The sequence below is a fragment of the Trichosurus vulpecula genome, chromosome 1, assembly GCF_011100635.1.
Source record: "Trichosurus vulpecula isolate mTriVul1 chromosome 1, mTriVul1.pri, whole genome shotgun sequence".
Lineage (NCBI taxonomy): Eukaryota > Metazoa > Chordata > Mammalia > Diprotodontia > Phalangeridae > Trichosurus > Trichosurus vulpecula.
In genome coordinates this window covers 501,800,868-501,820,630 of record NC_050573.1, presented here as the reverse complement: position 1 = coordinate 501,820,630, position 19,763 = coordinate 501,800,868, and the positions used below count along the sequence as shown (strand labels likewise).

At 36.5% G+C, this 19,763-nt stretch overlaps 1 protein-coding gene across 2 annotated transcripts in view; it reads left to right on the top strand.

Moving 5' to 3' along the window:
- Positions 1-19,763, top strand: part of SEMA6A (semaphorin 6A) — a 183,745-nt gene that overhangs the window by 144,174 nt on the left and 19,808 nt on the right. Inside the window, exons 16-19 of one of the 2 annotated variants that reach the window (XM_036740539.1) lie at positions 146-204; positions 3,505-3,525; positions 3,658-3,708; positions 8,910-9,074. In XM_036740539.1, coding sequence (XP_036596434.1) covers positions 146-204; positions 3,505-3,525; positions 3,658-3,708; positions 8,910-9,074 — 296 coding nt within the window. The remainder of the gene's footprint in view (positions 1-145; positions 205-3,504; positions 3,526-3,657; positions 3,709-8,909; positions 9,075-19,763) is intronic. The other variant, XM_036740547.1, reaches the window with a different exon arrangement.

Below are 19,763 nucleotides of genomic sequence, written 5' to 3'. Positions count from 1 at the left end.
GCAAGTCTTTAATACCTCCCCTTCCCGATTTACTAAATTTGCATTATTTCAGTAATGAAACGTAAGGATGTTTTCTGAGTTATTACTCATACCATTGTGTTTCTTTCCTTCTTCCTTCCTTTCTTTCTTTCTCCCTTAAAAAAAGGCTGGCATTTGAACAGGACATAGAACACGGCAATACAGATGGCCTGGGTGACTGCCAAAGTAAGTTAAGTTTTTACCAGTGTTTATCTTGGGTCAAAGACTCTTTACAGATGCCCAAAATATTATTCCCTGCATGGTGCTGATGTTGATAGCACCAAAAAGCACATTAGCAACAGAAATCATTAAAATAACAAATAAAAAAGGGTTGTGTATGTTGGGGAGGAGGGCATGCTACGCATGCTAGTACAGGTTTCATAGCAATTATGTTTGGGGACAAATTCAGCTCTGAAATACATTAGTATTGGACATGAATTTGTGTCTGCATTGCCAGTATCAAACTAAAATTTTTGCTCTTTTTATAATGTGCTGCCACACTCAAAGCCTTAGCCAAGTGCACTCAAAAGATGGGTCATTGTTTGTTTTAGAAAATTTTCACTAAGCTAGTTTAGTCATTTTTGAGTTAGAAAGCTCAGAAATAAAAAGTTGGAATGTTCTTGTGCTATGAGTTAGTTCTGCTCTACTGCACCACATTTGCTAAAAGTTACTATTAAAAATAGTAATTTTATGAGGTGGGATCATGTCCTTTGGTATCCGAGGCAGAGGTTCTACGGGATAAGGGAAAACAAATTTTAGAAATAACCAACTACGTACTTAATAGCTGAAAATGTCAAATATCACTTTTTGAAAGATGTTAACCCACGAACCTGTGCTGACCTCTGAAGGAACATGCATACAGACTTTATTTCAAAGAACTTTTAAAACAACTTTGTAGTCACAATTTCATAAATAACTCATGTCCTAAGGGAGAAAGTGGCATGCTCACACATGCTGCCATCTCTTAGACTCAATGGAAAATAACTTTTGACCACAATGATATAGAATAATGACTCTGACACTACTAAAAAAATTTTTGTTTATTTTTTATTTATATGTACTAATTAAATGCAAAAATAAAGAGCTAAAGTACCCTTAATTAAGAAAGAAAATTTAAAAATTACCCTTAATTAAGAAATTAATCTCCACATTAGCCTATAGGTACTTGATCATGTGACTTTGTTTTCTATTTGTGATGTCAAAATGAAATGTCTACATGTTACTTTTGAAATGTTCCCAGGGGTCCTGGAAATTCAGAGTTAAGGCTTGCATTTCATTATGATGTCACATCAGTTTGATAACCACGTATACTAGGATCATTTACTAGAAACCTTTTCCTAAAATTTCCTAGCTTACGTGGATTCGCACCAGAATTGGAATACCAAAGCCAATATTAGTAACAAAGTCATATCTCTTGTGCCTGCAGATAAAGAGTTTCAGGCATCAATAAATGAATGAAAGCAATCCCGTCATTGTAGCATATATGCATATATGAATGAGAAATATCTGTGTGTACATATGCCTATACTGTGTTGGTTATGCATACTAGGATGCGCTCAGGGCATAAGACAAACAGGCACTTAATAAGCTTTACTTCTGCCTGTTGCCCTTCAGTCCCATTTTCACGGGATGTTGTTTCTGTAGGTAAACTTTAAATGCATTTGGCTTGAGGCACATGTTTTCTGTTTTCTTAACCTTGCCATGTGGGAAGCAACAGGGGGTGGGGGGTCAAATATAAGGCAGAAGAATGGAAATCAGAGTACTGAGGTGGTTGTTAGAAGCTGGGTGGTATGTTCAGGAAAAATCCAAAGTCAGTTCTGAACTCTCAGAATTAGAGATTCATTCCATTTCCATTCATCCCGCACAGTCTTCACATCTCTGCCTTTTGGCAGAGGCATTGACTTCAAAGGAAGCAATCAGAGGAGCACTGGAGCCCAGACAAGAATGGAACATAATATAAATAGTTCTACATTACAGACAGAGAAATGAAAGAGCATTTACTTATTGTTGATGATGATGGTGTGTGTGTGTGTGTGTGTGTGTGTGTGTGTGTGTGTGTGTGTTCAGTTGAGGCAGTGTGGCTGGCAGATAGAGTATGGAACTTGGAGAGTTGGGTTCAAATCCCACCTTGGTCAATTACTAGCTCTGTGAACAAAAGCAGTCTTTTAGATCCTGAGTTTATTCATATGTGAGGTGAGGATGACCACGTTCTCACTACCTTCCCCACAGGTTTGTTGTAAGGAAAGTACTTTGCAACCTCATCATGCTGTATCAATCAACAAACATTTATTAACGGCTGACCTCTGGCCTCCAAATGCTTAAGTTCTATTGGGGAAAACAACATACAGATTCAAAAACTGTGCAAAGCAAATGCAAGGTTAATTCTAGTTTGCAGCACCACAGCAAAGCAGGGGGGCAGCCAGGGGGTGACTAGGGGCAATGAGGAAAGGTCCCATGGAAGAGAGATCATTTGAACTGAGCTTTGAAGGAAACTAGGGATTCCAAGAGTGCGAATGAGGAAAAAGCACATTCCAAATATATAGAATGCATAGAATATATAGAAATGCATATAGAATAGCTAGGCATCTGATTTGTCCAGACTGTATGTTGCTGTTTGCCTATCAAAAGGAGGAGGTTATAGAAATGTTATTGATATTATTAGTAATAATTCAATATGTTCTTATTATGTGCTGGGAACAAAACATGAAAAACAATGCCATCACTGTGCATTATAACTACTGTCTATGTAGCCTTTTAAAGTTTTCAAAGGGGCAGCTAGGTGATGCAGTAGATAGAACACTGGCCCTGGAGTCAGGAGGATCTCAGTTCAAATCCAGCCTCAGACACTTGACACTTACCTGCTGTATGATCCTGGGCAAGTCGTTCAACTCCAGTTGCCTTGCAGATAAGTAAAATTTTCAAAGCACTGCATCTATTACCTCATTGGATCCCCACAAAAACCTACAGGGTAGGGAGTAGGAGTTATTATTAGCCTCACTTTACAGAGTAAGAAATTGAGGCTGTGACTGGTTAAGTGTCTAGATTCATGCAGTTAAATAGTGAACAAGGCAGGATGTGTGCTCATCTTCCTGTCTCCAAGACCACCACTCTATCCATTGGGCCACCTAGCTGCCGCTAGGAGTCAACTCATTTATAACCTGTGAGCCATGCTAAAAAAAATAAAATAGTAGTAGCAGTAATAATTCTCTATTGAAGTTCTCTGCTAATGCCTCATTGAGGCATTGGGGTAATTCTGGGTCCTCAGTGGTAAGATCATTGTACCACAGGCTCTTTCTTATACATCATAAAGAGCTGAGATGACTTTGAGTTTTGGCCTGTTTATCATCAGGTCATATCATTCTCTCTGTTTTCTAAGGACCAGCTTAGCTAGATTCAGAGAAGGGATTTGGCATCTTTCCACACAAAGATTTAGTAAGTGAATATATCATGCATTAAGTAACTTTCTTCTTCTTCTTTATCTTTCAGATTCCTTTGTGGCACTGAATGGTAAGAAAATATTACTCATATGATTTAATAGCTGAGAAACTATTTGGGGGAGTTTTTCATTAATCTGAGTGTTTTTAAACCTTGGATTTCCTATTTAATTGATTATTTTATCCTGGTTTATTTCTTTCATAGACATTTCAACTCCTCCACCAGCTCATGAAATGTCTTACCACACAGTGCATGGTCAGTTTATGAATATTTCTAAAACCTCTCCCTTGAGCCATTCATCATTGTAGTAGCTGATAGCTTCTACTCTTTAACATCAGAGATTGCATAATTTCTTATTTGGGGGCCCAATTCACTAAACATATCAATACATCTTCATAGTGGTTCAAAATTTATTGGCAAGGCAATTGATGCCAGAAATTAAGTCCTAACTGTTTTAATTCATACAACACGAATATGCAAAACGTAGAATGGCCTAATTCCAACTTTAACATGTTCGTGAGGAAGAAATTATTTGTGTGTATAGGTATATTTATGGGAAAAGAGTAGCATTTGTAATCAGCAGATCCCTGCTACACTGGTCTGTGTACCGGACTAAGAAATTCTGACTCTTGGGATTTCCATGCTGCAGGAGAAGGCCAATACGATGCCTAGGTGATCAGCCCAATATTGGTCAAGACTTTCCAACATCATCCATGAAGGATCCAGGCATAAAATGAGCATGATTATCTCCAAATATAGGATTTATTTGTAAATCCTTTATTTAAATAGGAATTTTTTTAATGTGAAGAGATAATGAAGGAACCATGGAGCTGACATGTGGCTAATTTGAAAATCTCATTACCAAAGGTCTTGCTGTGTTTTGTAAAATGTACGCATAATTGTAAGACAACCCAATAGGACAAAAGCATCGTTTATGAAGATTGAATATATTGAACTCTTTATTTGAAAAGCAGGAAATGCCACTCACCACTTCTAAAGGCACCTCCCAAATATTTTATTATAAAGCACAGCTATGCATGGGGCATGGCTCATCAATATGATCGTAGAAAACATATGCATGACATTAAATTTAGACTTTACATTATACTGGAAGCTGAATAAGCTAATAGTACATTTAGAGCTTCTATTTCTTTCTTTTTAAGTTCTGATTTAAATATTACACTTCCTTTAACTATAGTTATATGTAATTGTATAGATGTAATTAAAGGTTTACTATTACCTATTGATAATGAAAACTAGGGGGGGGGGAAATCACTAAATACTACAAGGACCAACAAAATTATAATTTGCCATATGAATTTAAGCTACAAGTAGGGCTTGAATTTAGTTGGGCTCCTGTGTCCAAATACAATCACTTAAATAGCGTTTTCTCTGAAAGCCCTCGACTGATCTCTCATTTGTAGTAAAATGGATATACATAGCCCACAGTGCTGTTTACTCTGGTTTGGCTCATTGAAATCGTAACATTGCCCAGCAAAGATGTGAGGAGTAATGTACTATAGAAAGAAAGGCAGTTTATAATAAACCATTCAGTAGAAATGGGCGTGGGTATTCAAAAGAGACTCTTCTAACTCTTATCATTTGTGGAGATAGGGATAATCAGTTTGCATAATGGGATAATTCTTATCAGATGGAATGGAGAAATATGGGCCAAACTTCAAGTCCCAGACTCCCTTGAATTTAGTGATCAGACATGCTGAGACAAATTGTAACATGGAGTCACCAGGTAATTTCTCCTGCAGGGAGAAATTGCAGTGTGGGATCTTGACCCCTCTATGATCCATGACTGCTGATCTCATCCTTACTCCCTCCAAACTCTTCTTCATTATCACATGATTAAATTATAGCTCAGCCATCAGAAAGAGGGCATTTACTAACTATAAACAGGTGCTCCCATGGACAAAACAGAGGCCTTTCTGACATATTGCTTATTTCATAAATGAATGTAAGAGATTTGCCTGTTTTGAAGCTAATACATCCAGATTGGTTCCAACCACCATAATATTGTGAGAGTGCACAGGACTCAAAACAAGGACTAATGTTTGCTATCTTCAGAGTTCTATCTGTCAAGATCATGAATCAAAAAAAGGTGGAGGGGGGGCAAATTGCATGATGATTTAAGCTGTGAACTTTTCCCATCTGCAGTGAAAGTACAGTGTTAAGCTCAGATCTATAGATAGTTAGACTTCCGTGGAATTGTAATAGTAATCTGTGCAGAGAATGTTTCTAGATTCAACTAAAACTATTCAAATCCCCCCTATTGTGCAAAAGACATCATTCAACTTTAGCTACATAAGCAAGAGTACTATTTTAGTGAATTGGGCCTCTTTTCTTACCCTGTGTTGATTTAGACTCTCAGTGTCTAATTAGATTGAAGTACTGGTTAATAGGATAGAGTGTGAAGTCTCTTAACCTCTAGAATCTTAATGATTTGTGGATATAGAGAAACAATAAAGAGCAGTCCATTTTGCCTTTTAAAAAAGTATCTTTTTTGACATTATGAAAATAATTGAGTATAGTTTCCCCTTACAGAAATATGACCTTTCTCATTTGACTGCAGAGCCCACTGATAGTAACAAAATTATAGTTTACAAATCCATCAATATGCAGTGCTATATTTACAAATGAATGCCTGTTTTTGTAGCATTATTGTGGTTCCGGAAGTCTCATAGGGAATGCATAACAAATGATACAACCTCTTACCTCAGATTATAAAAAGAGATAAGAGGTTTTCTTTAAATCTTTTATTTTAACTTAGAGAAGAGATGACTGATTTTTTTTTTCCAAGATAAGATATGTGCTTAATGATGCTCTTCCTACCTGGCATTTTTGAAAATTTAATGAAAAGTCAAGGCATTACTTTTTCAGATTGTTTAATTCACTACAAAAACAGGTTGCTTATACTGTCCTCAGAAACACAAGTTTAAAAAAATGACTGCCTTGATTTCTTCTGCTGAGTAAATCAGAAGTATGGTTTCTCTAAATTTGCATAGAGGAAATCTTGTCTCTGTGTGTACTAGACTAACACTTTAGTGATAGAGAGCATCAGCTGATCTCTCGCATTTGTGTAAAACTCTCTCCTACCTTACTACCATCTGGTCCACATTAATTTCTTCTTGTAGTCATAGCTTTCCATTACCAATGAGCTCTCCATGTATTTGCAACATATGGTCCAGGAAATCTTTCTACAGAAAATGTGTCCCTCAGGCATATATTTCCCTAAGATGACCATATTTAGAAACGTTCTCCCTAAACTGTACTTACGGTATTACCATAAAATCACCCCTTGAACACTGTTAAATGGAAAGTATACAAAATGCATATCAGTGTGGGTTAGAGAAATCCCTGCTACTTGGTGGTATGTTTTGCAGTTCCCAGCTCCTCACAAAACTATTGTTAATTGTTTTCTCATGTTGGAGACTGAGTTCTATATTAAGCTGGACCACATATTTCAGTACAGCAATCACAAACCCAAGAGTGCTGTAACGGAGACTGTGTTTCAGATCTCTGGACAAATGAGTGGAAATGAGAGAAAACTCAATTTCTATTTCCTAGGTTCTTTTTCCACCCTTTTACTTATCAGAACTTGAAAATAAGCACAGGGGTGACAAAATGGAGAATTGTAGCAACCGAAAGTTTTCCTATCCACAAGTACAGTGCCTAGGTTTTAATGAACATGTTTTAGTAGTTAAATCTAAATCAGACTTTTGCAAGAAAGTGGATGTTTGAAATTGTGTGGGGGGCCCAATAACAAGTTTGGATCAGAAACCACTTTGCTGAAATGTTAACCATGCCTTCAGCAGCATGCTGTGGCTGCTGTGGAATTATTTTTTGTAGTAGATAAACTCCTTGCCTTCTTTTTCTCTTGAAGCAAAATTTCATGAAGAAAAAACAACTCAACCCCTTTAAAAAAAGAATTGCTTATGATTTATATTATTCAGTTCTGTTGGCAGAACCCAATTTCCTATTAGAGCGGATAAAGAATAACACAGGGTCTTTGTCTCTCCATCTGAAATACAGAATGTTTTATTCACTACATTTAGGCTTAAGACAACCCAAGGCTGGAGCCAGGGTGGAGTTAATTGTGGATCTCTCCCACTTCCTTACTGAATGCTCCAGTTAAGCTTTCACAATAATTGTGCTCACATATCTTTACACATTGTCCAAAGGGCTGCTACATGTTAATTTACTAAAGTCAAGGACACCGCTTGAAAGCCACAGAATGGCAGCATTTCGTTTCTACCAAAGGCCAGGTGTATCAGAGTTTCTTTGAATCAGAATTGCAGTTTAATAGAGGCAACTGCTTTTTCGCTGACACAAATTAGCATTCTAACCTTGCTTGGTGATCATTGAAGGACTTACAGACTCACACACAGGAGGTTGCTAACAATCATTTAATGCTTTGGTCATAATTCCCATTCATGTCATGCTTCTTCTTGAAATCATCCTCCACCTGCTACCTCTCACAAAAATATTTTCCTTTCTAACCTGAGCCCTGTGGGTGAATCTGAGACCTCAATGATATGAAAATCAATCATAACCACAGTATCAGTCATTAACCAAATTTTATTTGTTATTAGCGTATAAAAGACTATACCTCCCTTTCCGTACAAGAGTCCATGAGATAACTACATACCAAATATATTATCTTAACAGCTTATTGTAATAGGATGTGACAACTATTTTTTAATAGCTATAGAATCATAGAAAGCATTTCTTTATACTGGGTGGAGCATAGATGGCTTAAAAAAAAAGGAGATTCTTTGAGGTAGCATTATTTTATCCTGTAAGATGGAAGACCCATTTGAGCACAGTTGGTGCTGTGGAACATAAATCTATAATTAGGTTCAGATCCTGGTTCTCCCACTTACTGCTTGATTTTGGGCAACTCTGTTCACCTCTGTAGGTCTTTGTTTCCTCATCTGTAAAACAAAATGGTATGCTTCACATGTTGAAACTCACTAGAGCCCTACAAAGACCTTGTGAGATAGGTGCTGTTGCTATCCCCACTGTCTGATGAGGAAACTGAGGCTGAAAGGGGTTAAGCGACTTGCCTAGGATCAGACAGCTAATTAATATTTGAGGTAGGGCTGGAATACAGGTCTTCACAACTCTAAGTTCCCAGCTCTAGCCACTGTGACATCTTCTAAATGGAGACACGAGGACTCAGGACACCCAAACTATTGGTTGCTGGGACATGGAAGGACCCTTCAGTACTGAGAAAAAAAAGTGAAAATAGTTCCCTCTTAGCAAAGATCCTCTGGGGGCATATGCTTATATATTTCCCTCCAGAATAAATACAGTACCCACCAGGTCTCCCAGTGGTCTTCAGTCAACCTCTTGGCAGCTTATGTGTGTCAGCTCTGGGCTGTCAGGAAAAGGGATGGATGGCTTACTGGTGATATTTTTCCTAACTGTGTCTGTGATGAAAACAGGGCACTCCAGTTCCCTCTTCCCCAGCACGACCACTTCAGATACGACGGGTCAAGAGGGTTATGAGTCTGGGGGACGCATGCAGGATTGGAAGGATCTGCGTGACTCCTCTGACAGCACAGATCCCTTTGGGGCAGTCTCATCCCATAATCACCAAGACAAGAAGGGTAAGGCCTTGGAAATAACTCTTCCTGTGGGGAAAAGGGTGGGGGGGCAGACTTTGTAACTGCTTCCAGCTAAATCTTGGTAATACTGCATAAATCTCCACTGCACGGTCATTAAAAGCTTATGAAAAAGTCAGTAACAAAATACTCCATTTTAGGCATTAACCAAAATATCCACTGAATAAGTAAGCCACACAAAACAAATAATACAAGTATATCCTCATCATTACTGGAAGAGGAAGGAATTAACACCTTTGAAATTAAAGTTTTCTCAGTTAAATAGAGGCAAGCTTAGCCTTAAGCAAAAGCTGACTGAGGCTAATCTTCTTCCCTTTCATCTCAGTTTCCTTTAGTGATGTTTTCACCTCCTTTTACCTTTGTGACTTAAGGCAAAGCAGTGAAGGCAAGTTGAATTAACCTGAAACACAGGTAAACTCATCAAACCACTGACAAATGACAGGATTGAGCCTTCCTGGGTATGAAGACTATGTAAACAAAAACTCTCAGAGTTCTAGTCTTAGCAGTAAAAAGTGAAGATGAATAAAACCAAAATACAACAGCAAAAAGAGAAACAAAAGATTAAAATAGCTTTTATTTAACAAATGCTTTTTCCAGCCTTTTGCTCTGCAAATGTGCTAATCACTAAAGAAAAAAATCCAATTTTTGTACAGTATCACTGTTTGACACAAAGCACAGAGAAGCTGGCCAAATACTCTGGTTCCAAATACATAGTTTAATGGTGTTTGCTTAGAGCTATAACCTCATATGCACTGTAATTGTCCTTAAAAATGAAGATTTAAATACAATTTAATCAAGCAGAAATATTATTTGTTAAAACTGGAAAGGAAGCCAAAGTAAATGAAGAGTTTGTACTTTGAACTGTCCAAAATTTTCCTTTCCTTTCTTTGGTCAACTAGGGACAGGAAATGTAATCTTTTTTCACCATTTGTTGGGCCTCATTAACACATGCTACTTTAGTCACAGCTGCAACCAAAGAAGCCTTTACTTGTCCAGAAAAGAGTCTTGCAAAGCAGAAACTGAAAAGGCCAGTTATTTCGCTTAGCCTTTCCACTCCATTCAGAATTGTTTGCTCCTGTCTGCTTTCAAGAATTTGGTCCAGTTCAGTGTTTTGTGGTCTCAAGGGATAGAGCTGACACCTTGACCCTTGGAAGACTACCACTTACCATTATAATGTTTTCATCCTAAATTTCCCTTTCCTTTATTTCTTTCGATTTCCTCTTCTCCAGTCCTCTTGTATCAAGTTAATACTATTAATCTTCTTGAGAATATATAGGGGTATCTTGTGTCCTTCTACTGCCTAGTTATTGCTTAGCCAAGCAATATGGTTTATGTCCTTTTAATCTTTCCTTGAGAGTGTCTTCCCTTAGCCTTCTGCAATGTTCTTTAGCCTTCATCATTTTTTTTTGTAGTATTCCCTGCCCCCAAATGTAAGCAAATTGCTAGTCTGCTCTCATCAGTTTCATTTATGTTGAAGGGGTACTTGGTGTCCTTAACCTCCCAAGCATATACCATGCTAATTTGTGATAGGGTAAAGATCCAGTCACAGCAGGTTATGGGTTATGTGCATTAGCCGTGATTTGTTTTGTGTGGCTCCATGCCCCAGAATTGTTTGCCACATCTGTGTTCTCAATGGACAAAAGGCAACTTCTTCAAAAACAACTTGTATATATATGGAGGCTTCCTGAAATGCAGGAAAAATATTAACAAGATGTTTAAGCTCTCAGTTGTAATCATTTTCACTTCAATTCACTAACTAATGGGGTCGGTAGCTTGCTCTGAATGGTTATCTCCCCAGGGAGTGGAGGTTTATCGAAGAGTCTTATTAATAGTTGACGGTTTTAAAAATTCTGCGTTGTTCATTCTTTGGGGTCTAATTATGAATATTGACAAAGCTGGAAGCAGTCTACATATTGTCAGACAATGGTGGCAGAGGTGATTGCGTGGGTCTCTACCATTTCCACTATTCATGTGCTATTAACTCCTTGCCTTGCCCAATCAAATGTGGCTTTTCTAGCACAATCGATTAAATGCTTTGGGGGGGCAACGCCAATGAGTTGTTATGCAAAATTCAAAAAGAATTTAGCTTAATTTTTTTACCATGATTTTATTTTTCCTTCTCCCCACCTCCCTCCCCTGTAGATTTCTTTTCTTTAAGCATCCACGAATTTCTTTTAAACTTCTGTTTCATTTTGCAAAGTTCTCTGTGATGTGATTTGGTACTCGGGTTATTCTTTTGGATACGTTTTCTTTCTTTTCTTATTCACACGTATGTCTCTCAAACTGACGTGATTCTTAATCCATTTGCTTCTTTATTTTCTCTGATCCTGGTGCCTTGGTGATGTCACATCCATCTGTGTTCAGCATCTAATTCGGTACAAGTGTCTTTTCGGTCATCTGTGGGCCACTGAAAAGGGATGTTCTTTCAAAGGGTTAATTCACGGAATGTGACATTTGTGTGCCCACAGCTTTGGTAGCTAAATATACTCTGGAATTGTTTCTAAGTTACCTCTCTTTTCTTCACTAAGCAGAAGATGATATACTGAATGGCCAAGCCAGGAGGAGTCAGGTGTCTGATTCCCTTTTTTCTTTTGAGTGACTACAAAGATCGATTAATAAACACGTGCCCTTAGCTAAATGCTGCCAATTGTAGAGAGCTATCCTTAGTAAGGCTGCATTTCCAGAGTATGTTGGCTTTTGTTTTTGTTTCTTTTTCTTGCTGTGTTTTCAGTATTGATTTAATTCTATATGTTTCTCACCTTTGTCAAAACACCGTTCACTGTTCCTTGCCTTGCACAACTAAACTTTCCCTTCTGCTGCCATTGTATTTAGTCTCCCCCTTTCAAAATAATAAAGACTAGCCCTCTGCCCCTCTGTGGAATGTTCCAAGGCTTTACCCTCTACACTGTAAGTAACACGACAATCCTGTATGCATGTATAGCCATACTAACAAAGCCTAAGAGTAGGCATAGAAAACTACTCAAATGTTTTGCTACAGAAAATGAAGTCTTTTTCCTTATCAGTAACTAACTGACCTTGCCCTTCCTTACCTTACTGGCCTTGTGTGATGTATCTTGTCCTTACTACTTTTTTAGAATTGCTTGATATCTTTTCAGTCAATTCATTAGTGGGAGCACAGTCAATGGCTCTGTTTTATCTGGTCTCTAGATTTCTGTAGCCTCTCCATCCTGTCTTTTAGCCACAGAGATGGCAAATTAGATGCAGCCATGACTTTCACTTTATCAGTTCCACCCAGGTTTTAAAATTTTTATTTATTTATCCTATAATAATTGAGATGGACTTAATCACGTTTAAACATGAAGGCGAAGGTCCATTTATTTTTAGATTATGATTTGTCTTTTCTCATTACTCAACACAAAGAGGAATAAGAAGTGTTTTTTCTCTCAAGTCATTCTGGCATCACCACAGCCCCTAATTGGTCTTTTGTTTCCCACCAAATATAGACATGTAGCAAAGTTATAAGACTGGTTTCAAAGACTCCATCAGAATTGGTGTCACACTTATGGGGCATACAGAAAAAGTGAGAATCATAGCAGTTTATGATGTCGACAATGTTAACAAGAGTGAATTGTATATGCCCCCTCCCAAAAGTTCTTATCCAGATTTTATGTAATGTTGTCATGAGTTGTAGAAAGGCTACTTAAAAATTAATATTCAGAAACATTCTAATCTTGAAATATTTCTACTCAAACAGAAATTTTAGGTTAGTCTTATATATGCATATCACAGGAAGCTTCTGAAATAAGATGTTATTTTACTTGGAAAGAGATAATATCAACGTAGTTCGAGATATGCCCATTGTGCTCAAAGAAAAAATATATAGCAGAATTAGATTACTGGTCAAGTGAGAAATTTAAATCAAACAAACACATCAATAAGCTTTAAACAATGTACCATTTGTTTACTTAATTTCTTTTCTGGTTTGACTGGGTAAATACCAGTAGGAGTCATAAAAGGCTATGGGGGGGGTGTTTTCCACATCTCATGGGAAGTCATAACTAAATTCTATTTTGCTCCAAATTTGATAAAAAGAATTCTTTGTAGTCAATATTTTTTTTCTCTTTTGTGAAAACTTCACTGTGGCTTTAGAGTAGCAAAAAGACTCCAGTCTGATCTAATCATTGCCTGGTTACCTGGTGTTTTTAAAAAATGAGGTTTAGTCAAAACTGTACCTTCCTATTTGATAGATGTGGCAAGAACAAGCGACTCACTCCCTCTTTAGCTCTTCTGATACGTGCCGTTATTCAGCAGAACTTTGTGACTAGGGATAGGCAGTTTAGTCTGGTAGAAATTAGTAATGCTTTAGAGCAACATTTTCCAAATTAACCTAGCCAAGGAATATTTGGAGACTTAAAATATGCTTATTGGAAAGCATGAATGTTGACCAGCACTTAGCACAGTACCTGGCTCTCAGTAGGTGCTTAATAAATGTTGATTAAGTGATTGAGCTGGAAGCTGGGGGGGGGGGTGCTGTCAATGGAGTACCACAGAGATACAGTTTGCAGCAGAACAGAAGAAATTTTGTCCATTTTATACTAAAAATCCTGCAATAAGCATTTTAAATTCCTAGATAATTTAATATTTAATACCTGAGATGAAAACAATGTTACTACCATCAGCATTTTCTCATGAGACTCCTCTTCATTTGACCTAAAACAGCAGTGCTCCATGGCAGATGGTTTGGTGAACACTTTTAATTCGATTAGTTGAGGTTTCTACTTACATCTACTTACATATTTTTCTATTTCAATACCAAGTTTTCGGTATGCCAGTGTATTCCTCAGGACACATAAGAACTTTTCTTGAAAATATGTGACTAGCAATGGGTGTCTTAACTATAATTTGGGAGATGAGAACAGGCATGAAGGTAGTCTTTTCTCCAGGCGAAATGGTGAAATACATAGTTGGCCTCAGGGTCCCCTCATTCAGTGCCCAGCATCTAGGAAGAACTTAACAAATGCTTGTGGATTGAATGAAACCCTCTCACTACATAGGTAAGTACCTGTACCTCATGATGCCCAGGACTCCACATTGAACCAAGGAGCACTCCAAGCAGAGTTGTATCCATTCTTCTCTTTCCCATTAAAACTTACTTGCTCAGAGGTTTTCTACTAAGGAGACAATGTATATGAGCTAAGATGTTAATAAATGATAAGGGCCTAAATGTATTATCTCACCTGGAAAGATTAAATTCTGCAAAGGCAGAATTCAAATTCAGGTACTCTGACTCAGTCTGATGCTTTGCTCTTTACACCACTGATTCTAGTAAGTAGACTAGGCAATATCCAAACTCCCTTTCTGTGCTAAGTATGGATTTTTTCCAGAGAGGAGTATTTATGATCAGGGAAAGGAATAGATTAGGTATACAGTATGGTTGGTTAGAGGCAAGGAACAAGAGAAATGGAAATAGTTTTGATTTTTCTACATATCTTTGTGTGTGTGAATTAGCATATGTCTAATTTTCAGTAGTTTCTTGGTTGATGTTATATATATATATATATATATATATATATATATATACACACACACATATATATATATACATATATATATATTTAAACACTCACAGATACAAGTAAAACAGGGATAGAGTAGGAGTGCTAGAAATGTTGATTTAAGGTGAGATTGAATAATGTGGTAGTGCCCAGTTGATCCAGGGGAGGATAGATCAAAGTTTAAACCCTCCCTCTGTGTGACCAGGGCCACCACTTATCTCAGTCTCAGTTTCCTCATCTGTAAACCAAGGATAATACAGTTCAGCAGTCCCTACCTCACTGAGTTGTGGAAGATCAAGTGAGATGATGTATATAAAGTGCTTTGTAAGCCTTGAAGTGCTCAATAAATGCCAGCTTTTTATTTTTATATATGATTGAATCATCAGAAGAAATTTGATTTTAAAATAATAGAGCTAACATTTACATAGAGCTTTAAAAATACCTTCTATATGATCTCATTTAATCCTCACAACAAAGCCCTGGAAGGTACAGTGCTATTATTATCCCCATAAAAACAAACTACTGTCATCAATTGTGAATGATGAAATAAACTAACACCTTTGATTTTGTCCATTGGCACTTGCTAATTTGTAAATCATGCATAAGAATGTCTCACAGAAATGTTATACTCTTAAGAACCACTTACAGCCTATTTAATCTCCAAAGGTTTAAAGTAAGTCTAAAAATATATCTGTGGTAAACTTAGAGGCAAATTGGTTGAGAGATTCTTATCACTTCTGTGAATAAATAAGAGAAACTACTCTGTCAAGAGAGTTCATGCCATGATTTAAAAAAAAAATCTAACATTCTAAGGTAAGTAGAACTTACATTTAGTTACAAAGAACAGTAAATCACTCAATTGTGTGCCTTAAATGTGATGAAGAGTAAATAGTTACCTTTTTTTTCTTATTTGGTAATCCAAAGCAGAATTTAAAATGCTTCTTTAGGAAGATGTAGAAATGGAAATGCTTCAAATTGTAGAATCATTAAGCCTATTATTTTACTTTTGAATAATCTCAATTTTATTAGTTATTAGTTTAGCCAAACTTTATTTTTCTCCCTAAATTGTGTGTGTGTGTGTGTGTGTGTGTGTGTAGAAATGTGAGATACACAAATTTAGAAATTTCTCCATTCCAAAGGTCCATAAGGACTATTTGTGCCTGACCTATAGTAAAGCCTTCCAAACTTGTATTCATCTGATCAGCCACAGTGTGATACACTGTACATTGACTCTGACATAATGATATCATTTTGGTCCTCTTTGAGAATGAAGGCAGATTGATAATTTCTATTGCAACTTTAGTAGAATCTTAAATACAGAAATGGAAGGGACCTTGGAAACCAAATACCTTATTTTCCATATGAGTAAACTGAGGCCCAGAGATAATTTTTTTTTAGTTTTTGTTTCTTTTCTTTGAATCATTTGTTGCTTTTTCCTATTTCTCTACTTTTCATTAGGTCAGATAGATAATAAGTGAGAAAAATGGGATTTGAATCCAGAACTTTGGACCATAAATCTAATGCTGTTTTCAATGTACTATAGTGATTCTAAGGGGAAGACATGAACCTTGTAGGTCTGAAGTTGAGTCATAAAAGGGGAGCTAGAAATAATCATAGTAATAGCATTGAAGAAGATAACAGTGCTGAGGAGCCTGGCTGCTGGTACTCCATCACTGGACAGCTCCCCATAGTTGCTGGTGCTTGCTGAACACAGCTGTGGGCACCTGAATAAGTAGTATGGAGTTAAAATATAATTGCTGAATTTAATTGAAATAAAGTAACTTCTTGAATTAATCAAAGAGATAAATTAAAGGTAGACATACACAGACGTAAATATACCCTTACAATATGTAATACCGTGTGTATGTGTGTATGTATATACAAGGTGTCTGCATCCAGTTTTAAGCTATTAAAGATTGAAGTTAATTAATTTAAAGCTTTAATGGCTTAAAACTGTACAAAGATTTTGGAGGTATAGTAACAACAACCTATAATCAGTGCCGTCTTTCTAAAAAAGAAACACACAATTCCATAACCAAGCTAGGGATATTATTCGAGTTAAGCCTCTGGCAGACTATAGCTTTAATTCGGGCTTCTCTGTCATTCAGGTTAAAACTGGATACAGTGAATGCAACAGACAGATGTCTTTTTATTTTGTAAAGATTTAAGCCTTCCTATTGCAGCATCCCCACCCCAGGTAAAATCAATAATAAGCCTGAGATTGGCCTGAAAAAGAAGAAAGAAAGGGGTTTTGGAACGAAAGATTACATAAGAAAAGATAACATCATCATTCACTTTTATATTATTAATGTGCCCTTGTCAAAGAAAAATAAAAAGGAATGTCTAATTCAAGTTCATGGCTTTTCTTGGAAGAAATGAGAGAATGCTGTACTAGGGCATGCACTGGGGCTCTTAAATAAATTACTTAGTAGTTTTAATGTATATGTCTGTGTTGGTGGGGGAGGGGAAAATTGAAAAGACCCATGTGGGTGACTCTAATTGTTCTTTCAGTCATGCAGGCATGGTCATAGATTTGGTCTAATTAATTCTGTATTCTCCTGACAACTGGCTGAATTTATCTAAGGTCTTGATGAGATTATCGTGGAAAGGCTAGAAAAAATAAAAAGTTAAATGTCAGCTATGTTGAAAGCTAATTTCTTCTCTCTGCCTGTCTCTGTCTCCACACAAATATTTGGATCATCCTCACCATAGACAGCACCTGACTTTTTTTCCCCCTTAAAACTTTTACTCCAAAAAGAAGAGTTCTTAAAATTATTATTATTACAGTTTTTTAAATAACTAAGATTTCTAATTCAAAATTATGTCCTTGGGGTATAAAAGAACCATTCAACTTTGAGAAATGTTCTAGACTACTATAATTTTAAACCACCTTTTCCATTCATATCTATTCTCCTTGACTATGCATATTTCTTTCTCTCTCTCTTTTCTCTTCTCTCTTTTCCTCTTCACTGTCTTTTACTCTTCCTCCCCCTCTTTTACACAAGACATCCTTGATGCCTGACAACTTTAACATTAGTTTTGACAACTTAACATTTTTAAGACCTATACATTTAAGACCTAATCTTATTAATGGAACATCTAGAATATTTAATAATTTATACTTTGGTATAACTTCACCCTCTTCTTCTGTTTGCTTTTAGCTAAACTTTAAGGAGTCATTTTGTGTTTATTAGTTATAAATATTGATGAGAATATAATCTAAGATTTATATATCATGATTTTTAATTAGAGACTAGTTTGAGAGTTTAAAACTACTGGTTAGCTTGGTACTCTACAAACAGTGGCTTTTTACAACACGTAGAGATGAGAATTGAAGTTATCAAATATGGGAAAAGAGTGAGTGGGCCAAGAGAGAATTTTTTGAGGTTAGCATCTCTCTTCTTAACTTTGTACATAAAAAAAGTCTTAAGAGCATAGGAAGTGCCCAGAATACATACTACTCAGCAGAAAGAGAGAAAGAAAAGAAAGAAAAGAGATGGGAGTGAGGGGTAGAGAAAGAGAGACAGAGACAGAGAGTATTCTGTAGTCTCATAGAAATACATGGGAATGCAATGGAGAAACAGGAACTGTGGATGCAACTGTGGTGTGTACTGTTCACTGGTTCATCTCTTCCAAAGAATGTGAAGTGTCTATATTCACACCAACAGTTTATATCTCTCACCTCCCAAACTAAAGAAATAGCCAAAAGTAAACTTCAGTCATCTCAAAATGCATTGTGGGCTATTTCAGAAGTCGTCGGGCATATAAGCTATTTCAGAAGCCCAATTAGAGGTAATATGATGGTCTGTTGTCATTATTTAACATGAATGGAGCCCCTACAATCAGTCAATCAACAAGAATTAATGAAACTCTTTTTATGTACCAGGCATAGTGCTAGGTCCTAGAGATAGCAAAGAAAAACCTAAAACAATTCCTGCCCTCAAGGAGTTTACATTCTAATGAGGAAAACAATGTGTACACGAGATAAGCGTATAAACAAAATACATATACAGTAGATATAAGGTAACCTTTGGAGAGGAAGGCAGCACAACTACAAATCAATATACTAGCTTCCCTTCCTATAGAGAATAACTTTTAATGGAAGATTTTCCCAATATCTCTTAATTCTAGAACCTTCCCTCTATAAATTGCTTCCTATTTATCATATGTATGTATGTATGTATGTATGTATGTGTGTGTGTATGTATAGTTTGTTTGTATGTATTTGTTTGCTTTTCTCCATTAAATTATAAGTGCCTTGAAGTCAGAGACTGTCTTTTGTCCCTTTTAGAATCCCTGTTGCTGAGTACAGTGTACAGTGCCCGGAACGTAGTAAGAGCTCAATAGATCCTTATTAACCGATTAAGGGAAATTTTAATTATTCTGTCTCAGTTTTAAATTTCTCATTCTAAAAATAGTCTTTCCCTTCCATATATTCATTTGAAATTATATTTTCTCACAAAATAAAACAGAAATTATGAACCATACTTAAAATTACTGAGGTTGAGGATAAACATTGATGATATTGTGTTAGTATGGAAGAAACTGCATCATCCCTATCCTTTTAGACATTTCAAAGCATGTAGCTTCTAGTTATAGTCTCTCATTCTTCATAAATGATAAATTCTACAGAACATAAGCGTCTTTCATTTATTAGACAATAATTATACCAAGTCCTGATGAGGTTTGCTCACTAGAACTTGGTATATAATATATGTAAAATTTCCAAACGTATTTTTATATGTTTATACATAGCTTAGTGGCACAGTAGATAGCATACTGGAATTGGAGTCAGGAAAGCCTGAGTTTAAATCTGACCTCTGATGCATACTAGCTGTGTGACCCTGGGCAAGCCATTTAACCTCTGCCTCAGTTTCTTCAGCTGTGAAATGGGGGCGAGGGGGTAATAATAGCACTTAGTTCCAAGGGTTGTGAGAGTCCAATAAGAAGATAATTGTAAAGTGCTTTCAAACCTTAAAGTGCTATGTAAATGCTAGCTATTATTAAAGAGATTAGTAAAAATTTCATGTAACTTAAAAATGCTTTCTCTAATTCCAGGAATTTAGATTCAATTGAACAAGTATTTTTTTCCTTCTATATGCAAGCATTTGTCTGCTAGATTATGATTAGTAGGTCATGAGTTCCTCAGTGTTTTTCA